At 58.6% G+C, this 16,201-nt stretch overlaps 1 protein-coding gene across 3 annotated transcripts; it reads left to right on the forward strand.

The window, feature by feature from the left end:
- The first annotated feature begins 1,155 nt into the window (after positions 1–1,155).
- SAMD10 (sterile alpha motif domain containing 10) lies at positions 1,156–16,117 on the forward strand. 3 transcript variants are annotated; one of them, XM_064167822.1, is made up of 5 exons: positions 1,156–1,246; positions 7,354–7,538; positions 11,327–11,495; positions 13,981–14,121; positions 14,865–16,117. In XM_064167822.1, exons 1-5 carry the CDS (start codon positions 1,216–1,218, stop codon positions 14,915–14,917), a joined length of 579 nt encoding a protein of 192 aa, XP_064023892.1. In that variant the 5' UTR covers positions 1,156–1,215; the 3' UTR covers positions 14,918–16,117. The 3 variants fall into 3 exon arrangements, with proteins under 3 accessions (XP_064023892.1, XP_064023891.1, XP_064023890.1); XM_064167821.1 differs by lacking the exon at positions 1,156–1,246 and adding an exon at positions 3,690–3,902 and having other exon boundaries at positions 14,822–16,117; XM_064167820.1 differs by lacking the exon at positions 1,156–1,246 and adding an exon at positions 3,690–3,902.
- The last annotated feature ends 84 nt before the right edge of the window (positions 16,118–16,201 follow it).

Raw genomic sequence — 16,201 nt, forward strand, 5'->3', positions numbered from 1 at the left:
CCAGCCTAGACCTGCCCTGGCACAGCTTCAGGCTGGGTCCCCTTCTTCTGGTGCTGGCTGTCTGGCAGCAGAGCCCAACCCCACCTGGCTACAGCCTCCCTGCAGGCAGCTGCAGGCAGCAATGAGCTCTGCCCTGAGCCTCCTCTGCTGCAGGCTGCACCCCCCCAGCTCCCTCAGCCTCTCCTCACAGGGCTGTGCTCCAGGCCCCTCCCCAGCCTTGCTGCCCTGTGCTCCTCCTTTCTGCCCAGTGGTGCTGCATGCTGCCCAGTGCTCCCTGTTGCTGCCTGCTGCTGCAAGCTGCCCAGTGCTGCAGTAGCTCTATGATGTGGAACACCTTTGCAAAGGTGGCATGGCATGGGCACCTCCTTATCCCTGTGCCATGCCATGTGGGATAACCACGGGATGCAGTCAGACTCCCAGACCCAGATAGGCACAGCCCTTGTCTCGGAGTCAGCTGTGACAGGCTGAAGTGGCCTCCAAAATGACTCTTGGAGTTATCACCCTGGAGGGGGTGCTGAGTGCTGGCAGTGCTGTTCTGCTCCATCCCAGCATGCCAAGCTCCAGCAAGGTTTGCTGAGGCTGCCCATGTCACACACGGGGACAAGCACCCTCCTCACCCACTCCATTGGCACCCACCCAGGACGATGCAGGTTGTGGGGAGAAGGGAAGCTCAGGGATGTGGCAACAACCAGGCACCAACTGTGCCCACCACAAAGGAGCAAACTATGACCATGGTGCCCACCACACCTAGGTGCCCCCAGAACCTGTCTCCCAGATGGGCAGGGGGCCTAGGGGTGATGCCCAGTGGCCTCTGGGCAGGGAACTGCGGGATGATGCCCACAGTGTCAAGGCAGAGATCCAGAGGGGTGATGCTTCCAGGTTGGAATGTGCAGGATGATGCCCCTGGGCAGGGATCCAGGAGATGATGCCCACAGGCTCCGGGCAGAGGACGATGCCTTCAGGTAGGGCTATGGGGGATGATGCCCCTGGGCAGGGATCCAGGAGGATGCTCGGGGCATCCTTGGGGAAGGCAGAGGCGGCAGCGCGGGGCGGGCGGCGGGCGGAGCGCCCGCGGGTGGCGGAGCCGGTACCGCCCCCGGCGCGGACACCGGGGCGGGGCGGGAGCGCCCGGTGCCGGCGGCGGAGCTGGGGGGGGGGGGACACACGGGACGCGGGGCTCCGTCCCCGCCCGAGCGCGGCCCCGCTGCGCGGAGGATGAGCTGCGGCCAGCACAAGGACATGGAAGGTACCGGGTACGGGCAGGGTGGGCTCAGGTGCAGGGCGGGACGAGCCTCCCCCAGCCCCTAATGTTCCTGGGGGGCTGCTCTCTCCTTCCTGGGGTCCTTCCCAGGTGCTTAAGAATCCCTGGTGCTCCTCTCTCCATGCCGATGGTCTGTTCTTCATCCCTTTCCAGTGCTGCCACCTCCATCCCGGGGGTCTCCCAGTCCTCCATCCCCCGGTGCTTCTCTATCCATCCTGGGCTTCTGTCCTTCATCCCTCCCTGCTACTACTCCCTCCATCTCAGAGATCTTCCCTCCATCGCCCCTAGCGCAGTCCCCTCCATCTCGGGGGTTTGCCCACCCTCCATCCCCTCCCCATTCCTGCCCCTTCATGCCCCCACCCCTATCCTTGTTCCCTGCATCCTCGGGTCTGCCCCTCCTCATCCACTACCTCAGTATTATGGGGTGCGAGTGCAACGGACCGGGAAACGTGGCTGCAGGTGTGAGGGCAGGGCAGGGCTGGGGAGGCTGGAGCAGGGCAGCACCCATGGGAGGGGGCTGGAACGTGGCATCAAGGTGGAAGAGGGCTCACTGAAGGCAGGGGTGTCCCTGCTTGTGCCTCCCAATCCTGTCTCCTACCAGGACCCCCTGCTCAGAGCCACCCCCCAAGGTCCTGTCTGCTGCCCTCACCCCAACCCTACAGAGTTGTCCTTTCCTGGGATTCTTGGGGACCTCCTGGCAGTGTCTGTGGGGGGCTCAGGAGCACAGACACCCCCAAAGGCACACACAGTACTCCCAAAGGCTGTGCCCCAGGGCTCCCATCACACGGCTGCCTGTCCTTCCATGCAGGGGGAGGTTGCAAAGGACACTTGCCTTTCATGAAGCTGCATAGTAGGGGTGGAGGGGACCAGGCTCGTGGCTCGTGCAGATGTCACTAAAAGCAAGATGAGTCCCTGACAAGGCTGCTGCATGAGTAGAGTGGATTCCTCATCCCTGGAGTCCCCAGAGAGCTCTGGTCTCAGCCACTCCTCACCTCTCTGGAGGAGCCAGCTGCCTGTGAATCCTTCCGTGGTTGTGGGCAAATCTCTCGCCCCATTTGGTGCTAAATGTCTGCTCCCTGCCAGCCACCAGCAACCAGGCAAACCAACAAAGGGATTTTGTTCCTTGCAAAGCTCATTCCGAGCTTCTCCCAGGGCCTGCTGTTAATCCCAGGAAGCCTGAGTGACCCCAGGAAGCCTGAGTGACCCCAGGAAGCCTGGTTGTGCCCCCGCAGCAGTTGTCTGCCCCCAGAGAGAGGACAGGTCTGTGGGGCACACCTGTGTGACAAAGGCACAGGGGTGTCCCCGAGGCCCTTCTGGGAAGCAGTGGCAGAGGATGGAGCTGGATGTGAGCAGTTTGTTGCCTGTTCAGGCGCTGAGGTCCCCTCTCCTTGTCCCTGCTTGCTGCCACTTCCCTTGGCATAGGTCCTGGACACGTCCTGGATACTCTGAGCAAGGCTGGCAGCACCCATTGGAAGCCAGCTCCAAGCCAGTTTGCTGGTGGCAGGACTGACCCCAGGATGCTTCTGCTGGGATGTGCTGCCATGTCCTGCCCCGAGGTCTCCACCCCTGGGAGATTTTCCATCCCTGTCCCCCATCAGAAGCTACTGCTGCTCTGAGCCTCTCCACCAGTATCTGCAGAAGGAAAGGAGTGGTGTTGAGCTGGGTGAGGGGAGGGAGCTGTGTCTGGCCCTGCTGCTGCTGCAGACCCCCTCCCAATGCCCGGGGCAGGTGGCTGCTGGTGACCTAGCCCCTGGCTTCCCCCTCCCACCCATCCTGTGTGTCTGAAGATTGCTCCAAAATGGATCTAGGAGCCACCAAGAGAAAGTGAGCTGGTGGTGACTCCCCAGGCCTCGAGCAAGCAGTGGGGTGTCCCCCACTTGGGGTTGCCAGATGAGGTAGAGGGACCATGGACCAGCTAGTGGTGACCCAGAGAGGCAGAGCCGAGTTGGGCTCAGCTACCCTGAAGGCTCCTGCAACTCCATATCAAGGTTCAGCAGAGTCTACCCAGCCTCCAGTCACCATGGGAGCTCTGGCCAGGAGCAGGAGCAGACCATGCTGAGCCCTCTGCCCAGGGTGGGTGTTCATCACCTCACTGCCTCTCTCCTTTGCTTCCTGCACCCCAGACACCCCAAACCACCAATGACCCCTGTGCTGCCATGCATGTGCTTGCCACAGCTGCGGGCACTTCCATGCCTGGCGAGTCTGGTGCCACCCCCAGCAGCCCCCTGGGCTTCCCAGCCAGCCAGCCCCGTGCCAGCTGGCACTGCCGTGGGATTAGATGGGAGCACGCAAGGAAAAGACGGAGCATCTCCACGGATCAAACGCCCACAGGGCAGTGGGGAGGGGGTGTAAGTCACCCCCCTCCCCTTGGATGAAGCCATCTGGGGGCTGCCCAGCGCTGGGGCTGGCACTAGCGTGGAGCCACCATTGCTTGTCAGCAGGAGGGAGGCGATGTAGTGGAGGTGGGGGGAGTCAGTCAGGTGTGGACGAGGTATGAGGGGAGGCAGGGATGGAGCTGAGCTGGTGACAGCCGGTGGCGCCGAGCGCTCGCTCGTCCCTCCTCCCGCCGAGATGCAGCAGGGCCGACCGTCGCTCTGCTGCGTCTCCACCATCCGCAGCTCGCAAGGACCCCCCGAGCCAGGTGAGCCATGGCCAAAGGGGGCTATGGGGCATGGCCTGGGGCGGATCTGGGGGTGGGGGGTGTGCTACTAGGCCGGTGGGGTTGGGGGGAGATGCTGCGTGTGCGTCCCTGTCCGGTGGGTACAAGCTTTGGCCAGGCAGAAGAGAGGATGGAGGGCGGTCGGGTGCTCCTGGTGCTGCTGTGCTTGCTCCTGTGGAAGGAGGGAAGAGCCTGTGCGGGAGGTCACCTCCGAGTCCCTGCCTGGAGACAGCCCAGGGGTTGCCCTGCTGGGGGGTTTCTCTCTCCCTATCTTTCCCTTGCCCCGAAGAGCTCCCATGTGCGCTGGCTCAGCACCCCCTTGTCTTCATCCTGTCTGAGTGCTTCTGGATGATAGGAAAGTTGGGACCCGAGGGCTGGATTCAGGCAGCAGGAGGCTGCTGGAGGAGATGCTGAGGGAGCTGTTAGAGGAGCTGCCGTGGGGAGCTGCTGGAGGAGCTGCTGGGGCTCTGGGCTGCGGGGCAGCAGCTGCCCTGCCCCCCGACGGGAGCGGTGCCGCCGGCATTCCCGGCCCTGCCTTTCTCCTCCTCTTGTTTTCCCTCGTCTTTCCCCCCCTCTCCCATCTGCTCTCTCTCCATCTCTCCCGCCGCCAGCCGGGTTTGCTGGGGGAGTGAGGATGCCCACGTCCTGCTGCTGGTGGCAGATGCTCTGCAGCCCCTTTGGGTACAGGTCCCGATGATGGCCAGAGCCCCATTCCCCAGGCTCCCTGTAGCAAGCCCTGGGGAAGCCCTGGCACAGCTGAAGGACACAGCTCTGGCACCAGCCCCTCTGGACATGCCAGGTCCATATCTGCCCACAACAGAGTAGTGTTTTCAGCTCAGGGGCATCTCAGCATGACCATATCAGGGCTGGGTGCTCAAAGCGCTGGGGGCAGGACAGCTGGAGGCACCTTGGGCATCCCTGGGGTAGCCTGAGGCTGTAGGAAGCCATTGGAGACATCCCCATCACCCAAGACAGCTGCAGAGGATCACTTCTCCCAGCCCAGACTCTGCTCAATACCAAACCTATCCCTGGATCTCCCTGCAGCTTGCTTCCCAGCCCTGGGCCAGGTCCCCTGCCTCAGTTTCCCCAAATCAATGCTTGTTGCTGGGCATGTTTAAGGAGCAAGGCCGTGTGGTGTGGTCTGGATAGCTTGGGATGCATTAACAACCACTTCCTGCTCCAACTCAACTTCTTTTGGCCAGTTGGTCTCTTGCATGAAGATGAACACAGGTTGGAGATGTCTCTGAAGTCTCTCCTCTTTTTAAACTCATGGATTATGATGAGCTGTGCTGGGCTTCCTCCAGCCCTTCCACTCTCCCAGGGTGGTTTATCCTGGAGGGAGAACCTCCTGTGGGTGCTACTCTGCTTCCAGAGGTGGTTGCTGACTTGCCTAGCTTGTTGTGGTAGTCCCCACTTGCCCAGCAGGTGAGCTGGGGGATGCTCTGGTCTTTGCCTCTGAGGATCAGTGCCGTTTATGCCCAGCCAGCTGGCTGTTATCTGGTGCAGATGAAAGCATGAGCCCCTTACACCCCTACAGCCTCCTCCCACAGCAGCCAGGTCGCTTCATCCCCTACTCAAAGGGCAGCTTTGCACCCTCACTACGACCTGTATAGCTCCAGCTCATTAAAGCAGGAGGAACGCTGGACAAACCCCACTCCTCAGTGGGTAAGTAGCTCTCTGTGGGTCACTGCTGATGGACTGCTCCATGCTCCCTGTGCAGTTTGTGTGTCTGTGGGGCAGGAGCTGTCCACAAGCATCCATGGACTTGCTGGAGGTACCAGCCTGTGTCCCTTCCTCCACTGGGATGCTCAGGGTGGGCTTTATCAGCTCCCCAGCCCCCAGTGGTGGCTGATTAATGTCAGACTGGTCCATTGTTGCTTGGACTCCACGATCTTGGATGCCTTTTCCAACCCAAACAATTCCATGATTCTCTGGGGGGTGTCCTTTTCCTGCTGCCTCCCTCCTGTCATCTCACCCAGCAGAGCAATGGTGACAAGCAGGGGGCTGTAACCACGCAGTGAGGAGCAGCTGCAGGTCCCCAACGTCTGCTCAGCAGGCAGGTGGCACAACAAACACTGCTGGCGAGGGGCTTCTGTGGGCAAACATCTTGGCAGCGCCTGCCAGCTCCCAGCACCAGCTGGCAGCTCCTTGGATTTCCTCCCTGGCAATGGGAAGGGAAGCTGGGAGAGGGGAGATTATAGGAGTGGGGGGTACAACGGATCTCAGTTGTCAGTGAGGGGGGAGTGAGACATTTTTGGGTGCCCAGGAGGGGGGTGAAAGGGCACCACAGCTGTCTCTTACCCTCGTTCAGGTGGGTTTGGGTCTCTTCTTGCAAGGAACGAGTGATAGGGTGAGAGGAAATGGCCTGGAACTGCATCAGAGGAGTTTAGGTTGCAGATCAGGAGCAATTTCTTTGCTGCAAGAGTGGTCAGGGATTGGCACAGGCTGCCCAGGGAGTGATGGAGCACCCATCCCTGGAGGTGCTGAAGAAACCTGTGGCCATGGCACTTGGGGACATGGTTTAGGGATGTGGTGGTGTTAGATTTCTGGTTGGGCTGGATGATCCCAGAGGGCTTTTCAAACTGACATGATTCCATGATTCCATGATTCTAGATCCCATGACTATGATTTTATGATTCTCAGATCCCATGATCCCAAGACCCTGGTTCCATGACCCACAACTCTGGTTCTCTGATCCCATGATCCCAAGACCCTGGTTCCATGACCCACAACTCTCTGGTTCTCTGATCCCCTGACCCTGGTTCCATGACCCACAACTCTCTGGTTCTCTGATCCCATGATCCCAAGACCCTGGTTCCATGACCCACAACTCTCTGGTTCTCTGATCCCATGATCCCAAGACCCTGGTTCCATGACCCACGACTCTCTGGTTCTCTGATCCCATGATCCCATGATCCCAAGACCCTGGTTCCATGACCCACAACTCTCTGTTTCTCTGATCCCATGATCCTGGTTCCATGACCCACAACTCTCTGCTTCTCTGATCCCATGATCCCATGATCCCAAGACCCTGGTTCCATGGCCCACGGCTCTCTGCTTCTCTGATCCCATGATCCCATGACCCTGGTTCCATGACCCACAACTCTCTGGTTCTCTGATCCCATGATCCCAACACCCTGGTTCAATGACCCACAACTCTCTGGTTCTCTGATCCCATGATCCCAACACCCTGGTTCAATGACCCACGACTCTCTGGTTCTCTGATCCCATGACCCTGGTTCCATGACCCACGACTTTCTGGTTCTCTGATCCCATGATCCCATGACCCTGGTTCCATGACCCACGGCTCTCTGCTTCTCTGATCCCATGATCCCATGACCCTGGTTCCATGACCCACGGCTCTCTGCTTCTCTGATCCCCTGACCCTGGTTCCATGACCCACGGCTCTCTGGTTGTCTGATCCCCTCCGCAGCCGCCGCTGCTCACCTCAGCTTCTGCCGCAGCCTCCTGGAGCACACAGTCTCCGCCGAGAACCTGAGCTACCGCCTGCAGCGGAACGCCGGCAGCAGCCGCACCTGGCACGACGGCCGCAGCCAGCGGGCGGACAGCGGCCGCACCGTCAAGCTCCTGCGGCAGCCGGGCACCGAGGGCTCGCAGGTACCCACCGGACAGCTCCATGCCTCTCTGCAAGCCCTGCCCATCCTGTGCCCCATCCGCTGAGGTGCCAGAGGGGATAGAGAAGGGCAGCATAGCTGGTGGAGGGGCTGGGGACCAGGGCTGCGGAGGAGCAGCTGAGGGAGCTGGGGGCGTGCAGCCTGGAGCAGAGGAGGCTGAGGGGAGAGCTTCTGGCTCTCTACAGCTCCCTGAGAGGAGGCTGGAGCCAGGTGAGGGTTTGGCTCTTCTCTCTATTGGCAGGTGATAGAACAAGAGGAAGTGGCCTCAAATTGCACCAGGAGAGGGTTAGGTTAGAGATGCTGTGAGAACAGCCAGGGATTGGCACAGGCTGCCCAGGGAGGTGGTGGAGTGCCCATGCCTGAAGGTGCTGTGGCCATGGCACTTGGGGACATGGCTTAGTGGCCATGGTGGTGTTGGGTTGATGGTTTGGGTCTTTGACCTTAGAGGTCTTTTCCACTCCAAACAGCTCCATAATTCCATCCAGCTGTGCCCTGCAGGAGAACCTCTCCTTTGGCTGCAGGATCAGGCTGTCAGGCTCCACTTTGTTGCAAGCCCTCCTGATTATTGGCCATTGAGTTATGGCAGTGTACATAAAAATATCATAATTTGATTACTCTCATCAGGCCAAGGACTGTGCTGAGCTCTGCACATCACCTCCCCTCCACACCTGGAGCTGGGACTTAATGCAGTTCTGCAGGGAATGAATGTGCCAGAAACAAATTCCTTCTAATGCCTGGAAATCCTCTGAGTGAGTGGGAATGGCTCTTAGGCAGCTTTGGGGCATTGTGCTCCCAAAATTCACAACTTTATTGGATTAATGAGGCTGTAAGCTGAAGGTTTCTGGCCATTTGCCTCCTCCCCTACCTCCTTCACAGCCAGCAGAAGGAAAATCTTCCCAGTGAGCAGTTCCTGGTGCTTCCTAATCCCTTTGGAATGTCCTGGGATAAGCATTGGGAGGCAGCAGTGGAAAGAAAATAGGGGGAATGGCACTGCCCAGCCAGCTTCCAGCCTCCATCAAGATGCTTTTCTACCCTGAGGGCCTGGTTGGTTGTGTTGGTTGGGCTGGTTGAGCTCCCTTCATGAGAGGGAAGGAGGTCAGGTAAAGTCCTACCACCAATTGCTGAGTTGTGGTGTCCTCATCCCAGTGTCACTGTCCCAGCCGACCCTGCAGGCATCCCCACTGCCTCCTTCCCTCTTGCACCTCTATGAAAGGCATGGGAGACAGAGCTGCCTACATGCAGCTGCCTGCACATGCTGCCTGCATGGAGGAACACTGCCAGCCCCTCTCTGGGTGCCAGCCACGTTCAGCATGGCCCTGCCTCACTTCCCTGCCTCCCAGAGGGATTGGGGCAAGAGAAAAGCTTTCATTTACCATAAGCAAGGAGAAAACACCCAGGAGAAGGGAGATGATGTGCTCCCAGGGGGTGGCTCTCACCCCACTGCTCCCCCCCCCCCCCCAGCCACCTCCTGCCTCACTTCAGGAGCAGCCCCCAAGCTCTGCTCTCCTCCACGCTGCTGCTCGCTGTTCACGGCTGAGAGTTCATCGGAGAGACAGCACAGCTCAGCCGGCTGGAAAACCAGCCCCAGATTCCTTACACCTCTCCTGCCCACCCAGGGACCTGCCCAGGGGCTGCACACACCGTGCCAGGGGGGCACATGATGCACCCCAAGCCGGCACCCTGGACAGGGTTTAGGGATGCTGGAGGACCATGAAGATAATCAGAGGCTGGAGGACCTTCCCTGTAGGGATAGGCTGAGAGAGTTGGGGTTGTTCAGATTGGAGGAGAGAGGGTTCTTGGGACAGCTTAGAGCAGCCTTCCAGTACCTGAAGTGGGCTACAGGAGAGCTGGGAGGGACTTCTAACAGGAGCTGGGCGTGACAGGACAAGAGGCAATGGGTTGAAGCTTGAGGAGATCTGATTTAGACTGGAGAAGAGGAAGAAATTCTTTCCAGAGAGGGTAGGGAGAGACTGGCACAGGTTGCCCAGGGAAGTTGTGGATGCTCCCTCCCTGGAGGTGTTCAAGGCCAGTTTGGATGAGGCCTTGGGTGACCTGGGCAGGTGGGAGGTGTCCCTGCCCATGGCAGAGGGTTGGAACTGGCTGAGCTTTGAGGTCCCTTCCAACCCAACCCATCCTACGATTCTGTGATGAGATGGGCACCAAAAGCAGGGCTGGGGCTGCTGATGGATGCAGCATTTGCAGACATGAGCGTGCTGAGGGAAAGTGCAGGTTGTTCTTCACCTCTTCCCCTGTGCCTGGCAGAGTTAGTTGGATAATTGCTGCGGGAAGCTCACAGGAAGCCAGCGGGAAGCTCATGGGAAGCTGGCAGGAAGCTCGTGGGATGCTGCAAGAAGCTCGTGGGAAGCTGGCAGGAAGCTCGTGGGAAGCTGGCAGGAAGCTCGTGGGAAGCTGGCTGTTACTTCCTCTGGCCCCTCTGCTTCTCCTCATCACTCCTTAGTGAATTCAGAGCAAATTGCTTCCTCCTCCTCCCTCTCCTCCTTCTCCCCATGGTACACTCCCTGCGTGCTCAGCTGAGCATGAAGGAGCTGAGCGAGCAGCCAGGGCTGTGTCTGAGGGGAGCAAGCAGCTATTAGGGGTCCCTCTGCAAGGTGGGGGGGCTGGTTTGGTTGGGAAAGCAAACTTGGTTGTCTATCACGTCTTGGAGGTGGACTCCTTAGTTACTCATCTACAAGCTATCCACTTTGCTTCCTCCCCTCTTGCATGCCTGTCCCCAGCTGCCCCAGGCAAGCTTTAGAACCACAGAATCATTAAGGGTGGAAAAGTCCTCTCAGATCATCAGGTCCAACCTTCCCCCCAACACTTCCACGACCATTAGACCATGTCCCAAAGTGCCACATCTACTCCTTGGTTTTAAGTGTCTCCTTTGCTCCTTTACAGGGGCTGGACCAGAGGATCTTTAGAGGTCCCTTCCAGCTCCTGCCATTCTGTGACTCTATGATTTGCTCAAGGAGAAGTCCCTTCCCAAGCCCAAATGGTCCCATAGGAGCAGCAGCAGCTCCTGCCAGGGTAGCCAGACTGGATAGGCTCTGCACAGGGCTGGAGGAGACATCCCATACCCTACTGCCCTCCCATGCCTCTTCTCTGGCATCTCCCAGGGATGTGCCATTAGTACCAGCAACCACAGGAGTCCCTGGTACACTAATTATCTCTCTCCTCTATTAGGCATGCTTAATTAGCCAGTGTTCACACATGGGGGTCAGCACTGGCACATCACAGTTCAAATGCTGTGACCTGTTTCCCATGCCACTGTGTCCTTGTGTCAGCTGCTGCCTCTACCATGCTCCTGCCATGTCCCAGACAAGTAAGCTTCCTGATCCTGCCCCAGGGCACCAGCTGGCTGCTGGCTGCTTCCCTGGGGATTTCTGGTGGGGCAGGCTTTGCACCAGGGCAGACTTCTGGTGGGCATGGCTTTGCACTGGTTGCTGATGCCCCCTCCCCAGCACCCTGTTGGTTCCATCCCCACTGCTGGCTGCCAGTAACTGCCCTTCTCTGCCTGGTGAAGGAGGGACCCTGGGGACCTCCAGAATGTCTGCCAAGCTTAAGTGATGATCTTTTGGTCTGGGAGATGTGTAGGGTAGGTGGCCTGAGGCTTTTGCCTGCAGGAGAAGCTTTGTGAGCTCCTGGGTGTGGGATCTATAGTTCAGGACCCCCACATTGACCTCCTTCCTACCTCTCTCACGAGTTGCAGGACACTTTCCTCCTGGCACGGTTGAATCCCACTAACCCCTTCCCCTCCTGCTCCCCCCACAGGGCCGTACCTACGAGCACTATGGCATCTACCACACCAGCCCCACGCTGGGCAGCCTGGCCAAGCCAGTGGTGCTCTGGACCCAGCAGGATGTGTGCAAATGGCTGAAGAAGCACTGCCCACACAACTATCTCATCTACGTGGAGGCGTTCTCCCACCACGCCATCACCGGTAGGGTCACCAGCCCTGCTTCATTCCCAGGACTGATCCCCATCAATGCCTGCTCCTGGGAAAGAGCTGTTGGGAAGTTCAGCAAACAGACAATCCTTCCCCCCCCCCCCCCCCCCCACCTCTCCCTGCCATTTCAGGTTGCCCAGAGAGGTGGGAGCTGTCCCATCCCTGGAGTCAGTGCAGGTCAGGCTGTCTGGGGCTCTAAGCAAGCTGCTCTGGTTGCAGATGTCGCTGCTGAGTGCAGGGAGGTGATCTTAAAAGGTCCCAAACCAGTATGGGATTCCATGATTCTGATTCCCTTCTCCCCACGGGTGAGGCAGCAGGGTGAAAGCTGCACTAGGCATAGGGACACCCACCCAGGCTGGGCAGGAGGCATCTGTCACTGGCATCAGCTCCTGGGCAGGATGAGGGTTCTTAGAAACGAGCATAAATTGCCCCAGGCAGGTTGTGATTTGTATGATGGGGAAGAGTCTTCTCCTCTCCTGGGCTAACATAACCACTTTGTAGCCTTTGAAACACTGAAAATGGTTGCCCAAGAGGGAAGGTCTCTGCCCAGCTGGAGTCCAAGCTCCAAACATCTTCACCCAGCTCTGAACCAGAGGTCTGAATCCAAGCCCTCCAGACAAATCCTCGCAGCAGTTTTACCTCTAGGATCTGCTCCTTCATTTTTACCCCTTGGCAACAGTGGTGTTGACCTCTCTGTAGGAGCATCATCCTCTTCTGACGTCTGCAGGGCCAGGCAGAGCTCTGCCAGGGCCAGGAGAAAGCAGCAGGGAGAGGAGAGCTCCGGAGGTGCCCGGGGGGGGATGCGAAACCCTAATGCAGGAGCTCAGCAGGCCCTTGGTAGGGAAACAAAAGCAGCATTAGCAGATGTGCTTTGGGAAACCAGGACAAAAGCTGCTTGGAAACCCTTCTCTGATAGCCCCCGGCCTGGAGCAGAGTGGCTTGCCAGGGACAGTGGTGACGACACTAATGTGTTTTGATGGGTACCCCCCACCCCGTCCCGCTCCCCCCTCCCTCTCCACCGCCGACCAGCCCTGCGTGGGGACCCTGCACTCGGGTAAACAGCTCCTGGTGTGGGAGGTGGAGTGAAGAAAAGGAAAGCTCTTGCCTGCAGGGATGGGTTATGTGATTGCTGGTGCCAGCACCTGTCCTAGGGCTGCAGACGCCAAGCTGAGGACCTTGGCACTGTCCCAAAGCAGGGTCACCTGCGAGGCTTCTCCATCCCAGGTGGTGAAAGAGCATCTGAGGATGCAGCAGCATGTCACACTATTTGGATGCCTGCTGTGCAAAAAGGATGCAGACAGGCTGGAAAGTATCCAGAGGAGGGCAGGAGAGTGAGGAGAGGACTGGCAGCCCTACCCTGTGAGGAAAGGCTGAGAGGGTTGGGGTTGTTCAGCCTGGAGAAAAGAGGGCTTAGGGGAGACCTTATCACCATGGACCAGGACATAAAGGGTGGCTGCTGCAGATGGAGGCTCCCCTTTTCCAAGGAGTCCTGTGGAAAAGACAAGGGGTGGTGAGGACAAGTTACTGCTGGAGAGATTCTGCTGGGAACCCAGAACAAGTTCTGCACTAGGAGGGTAGTGAAACACTGCAACAGGTTGCCCAGGGAGACAGTTGAGGTCCCATCCCTGGAGATATTCAAGGTGAGGTTGTGGACAAGGCTCTGGGCAACCTGATCTAGTGGAGGAGGTCCCCTGCTGAGTGCAGAGGGGGTTGGAGTGGATGACCTTCAGAGGGCCCTTCCAACCCAACCCATTCTGTGATTCTATGAGTCTGTGAAAACATTTCCATATGGGAACAGTCAGACATTGGAATCTTCTCCTGAGGGAAGCACTGCATTCCCCTACAAGACCCACCCATCCTGCCAGGGGGCTGGACCAGCTCATTTCAACTAGACTATAGAATCATAGAATGGTTCAGGTTGGGAGGGACCCCAAAGATCAATCCATGGGCAGGGACATCTCCCACTAGAACAGGTTGCTTAAGGTCTCATCCAGCCTGGCCCTGAACACTTCCAGGGAGGTTGTGGAGCACAGAAGCACAGAATGTGATCAAAGATCACATTCTGTGCTTCTGTGCTCCACAACCTCCCTGGGAAACCTGTGCCAGTGTCTCACCACCCTCAACCTGTGCCAGTGTCTCACCACCCTCAACCTGTGCCAGTGTCTCCCCACCCTCAACCTGTGTCAGTGTCTCCCCACCCTCAACCTCTGCCAGTGTCTCACCACCCTCACTGCAAAGAACTTCCTAACATCCAGTTTCAATCTCCCCTCTGCCACTTCAAACCCACTCCTCCTCCTCCTGTCATTACAAGACCCTGTCAGCACTCCCTCCCCAGCCTTATCATCTAGGGCCCATCTGATCCTCGGGGGTCCCTCCCAAGCTGGCATTCCATCCTTCTGTGACCCTTCCCTCCCCCTTACCCCGTCGCTGTCTCCACCTGAGGATGGAGCTGCTGCCCGAGGTGCTGCTCTGCTTGCAGGTCGGACTCTGCTGCGGCTCAACGGCGAGAAGCTGCAGCGCATGGGCATCGCTCAGGAGGCGCAGCGCCAGGAGGTCCTGCAGCAGGTCCTGCAGCTCCAGGTGCGGGAGGAGGTCCGAAACCTGCAGCTGCTCAGCCAAGGTAGGGCTGGGGGGGAGGCTGAGCAGGGTGAGAGGCCAAGAAGCTCATCCTCAGGAAGGTTGTGCCCACCTTGTGGTCATCCGGACAAGGAGAGTAGTGGCTAGGAGGGGGCACTGCTGAAGCCAGAGGCAGCCACCTGCATGTCATGGGTGCAGATGAAGCCTGTGCCATGGGTGGGAGGGGGTTGGGAGCATGGGTTGAGATGCACAAGGTCGGGCTGTGGTGCACAGGTTGTGGTGCACTATGATGGGCTGTGGTGCATGGGGTCAGGGTTGTGGTGCACAGGTTGTGGTGCTCAGAGCCAGGCTGTGGTGCATGGGGGACAGGTTGTGGTGCACAGATTTTGGTGCCCAGAGCCAGGCTGTGGTGCATGGGGGCAGGTTGTGGAGCACAGATAGCTGTGCCCAGAGCCAGGCTGTGGTGCATGGGGGCAGTTTGTGGAGCACAGACTGCGGTGCCCAGAGCCAGGCTGTGGTGCATGGGGAGCAGATTGTGGTGCCCAGAGCCAGGCTGTGTTGCACAGGGCCAGACTTTGGTGCAGAGGTTTGGGTGCCCAGGGCCAGGCTGCATTGCAGAGCTCAAAATCCGTTAGTGTCATTTTTTGCACGGAAGGCACAGGATGGTCTGGGGCTGGCAGGGGCTAAGCTGGAAGGTGCCACCCTGCAGGCTGTTTATTCCTTCCTCTCCCACCTCGTTCCAGCTTCTTTTGGAAATGTCTCCTAGCTGATCCATCTGTTTGGCAGATTGCACCAACACTGTGAACCGAGCACCTCTGGGATGGGCTGTGCACCGCTGATACCAGACCTGAACCACGTGCTTGGGATCCGAAGAGAGAGCTTCCCAGCCATGCCAGGGCTCCTCTCCCTCCCTTCCTCTCTCTTTCTTCTTTACAATCACATTTCTGTGCAGAGATAGGAGGTTTCCTCCAGCAGATGTGGCTCTTGGCTGGAGGAAAAGTAGCATAACAGCCACTGGAACAGATCGACTTTTGCCCACCTGAGCCCGAGGGTTCACAGGGAAAGAGATGGGGGAAAGGAGAAGGCATCAGGGCTCAGCACCACGGACAAATCAAGCACGGTTCTTCCTGGGACAGCTGGAAGGACTCAAAGCCTTATGCACATGGATGACATCCCAGCAGCCAGCAGCTCGTGTGCATACCCTGGAGCTTATTTAAGGAGCTTTAGTTGTGTCTTCAGCCTGGGCTGCCTTCCAGCGTCCTAGGAGGCAACTTCACCGGGAGCACGACCTGAGCAGCCCCCCCAGAAGAGACCACTGTGGCCCAGCACTCTGCTGGGTGAGTTAAGAAGGGAGCTGAGTCATTGGAGCTGGAAAATCCAGGAGCAAAAACAGCCTGGAGGGTGCTGTGGATGGGAGGAAGCTGTGCCAGGAGCTTGTCCTTCATCCGTCCTCGTTTGCAGGCAGACAAGGAGCTGATGCAGGGGCTGGGTGGGAGCAGCCAGGGATGCTGCTGGGTGGTGCTGAGTGCTGCCTGGGGTGAGGGTGGGGGTTCCTGGGTGCCAGGTTCCACCTGTCCCTGGTGCCTGGTTGTGCTCTGACCCACACCTTCTGTGTTCCCACCAGCTCTTTGCAGAGCTCTGGGCATTTACAGATGCTCATCCCAAACTCCTGCCCAAGGGCTGGGGATGCTGTCACTGAACCCAGGCACCATCCTGATGGCTAAGTTCATCATTAAGGTGAAACAACATTTGCTGTTACACCTCCACCAAACCAAACACCTCCCTGTCCAGAGCCACAGACTGCTCACAAGGGCAGGGAAGGAACAGCCAAGGATTTAGGGATGGGGTGGATGCTGTCACCTCCCAGTGTCACCCCTCTGGGGATTGTGGGGCTGAGAGGGGTCCCAGATGACAGCACTCCAAAGACCCCAGGGCACTGGAGCTGGCAGGGGTGTGGAGACAGGTCGGGGTGCCCCCCCCAGGCTGGCACCCACCAAATGCTCCTCTGCTGGTAATAAACCAAGAGACTGTTATTTTAACTCACTGCTTTTCTGACTCTTCCCACTCCCGACCCTGAGCCATGAGTTTAGTCCCTCCAGCCCTGCCCAGGGATGCTCAGGAGA

The sequence above is a fragment of the Pogoniulus pusillus genome, chromosome 29 (assembly GCF_015220805.1).
Source record: "Pogoniulus pusillus isolate bPogPus1 chromosome 29, bPogPus1.pri, whole genome shotgun sequence".
Taxonomy (NCBI): Eukaryota; Metazoa; Chordata; class Aves; order Piciformes; family Lybiidae; genus Pogoniulus; species Pogoniulus pusillus.

What these genes read in the sequence shown, in the direction of transcription:
- SAMD10 (XM_064167820.1), top strand. Translation starts at nt 3,755, where the DNA reads ATGAGGGGAGGCAGGGATGGAGCTGAGCTGGTGACAGCCGGTGGCGCC. An exon ending in GCAAGGACCCCCCGAGCCAG is followed by an intron (nt 3,903 to 7,353) that starts GTGAGCCATGGC and finishes TCCCCTCCGCAG; the next exon opens with CCGCCGCTGCTCACCTCAGC. An exon ending in CTCCCACCACGCCATCACCG is followed by an intron (nt 11,496 to 13,980) that starts GTAGGGTCACCA and finishes CTCTGCTTGCAG; the next exon opens with GTCGGACTCTGCTGCGGCTC.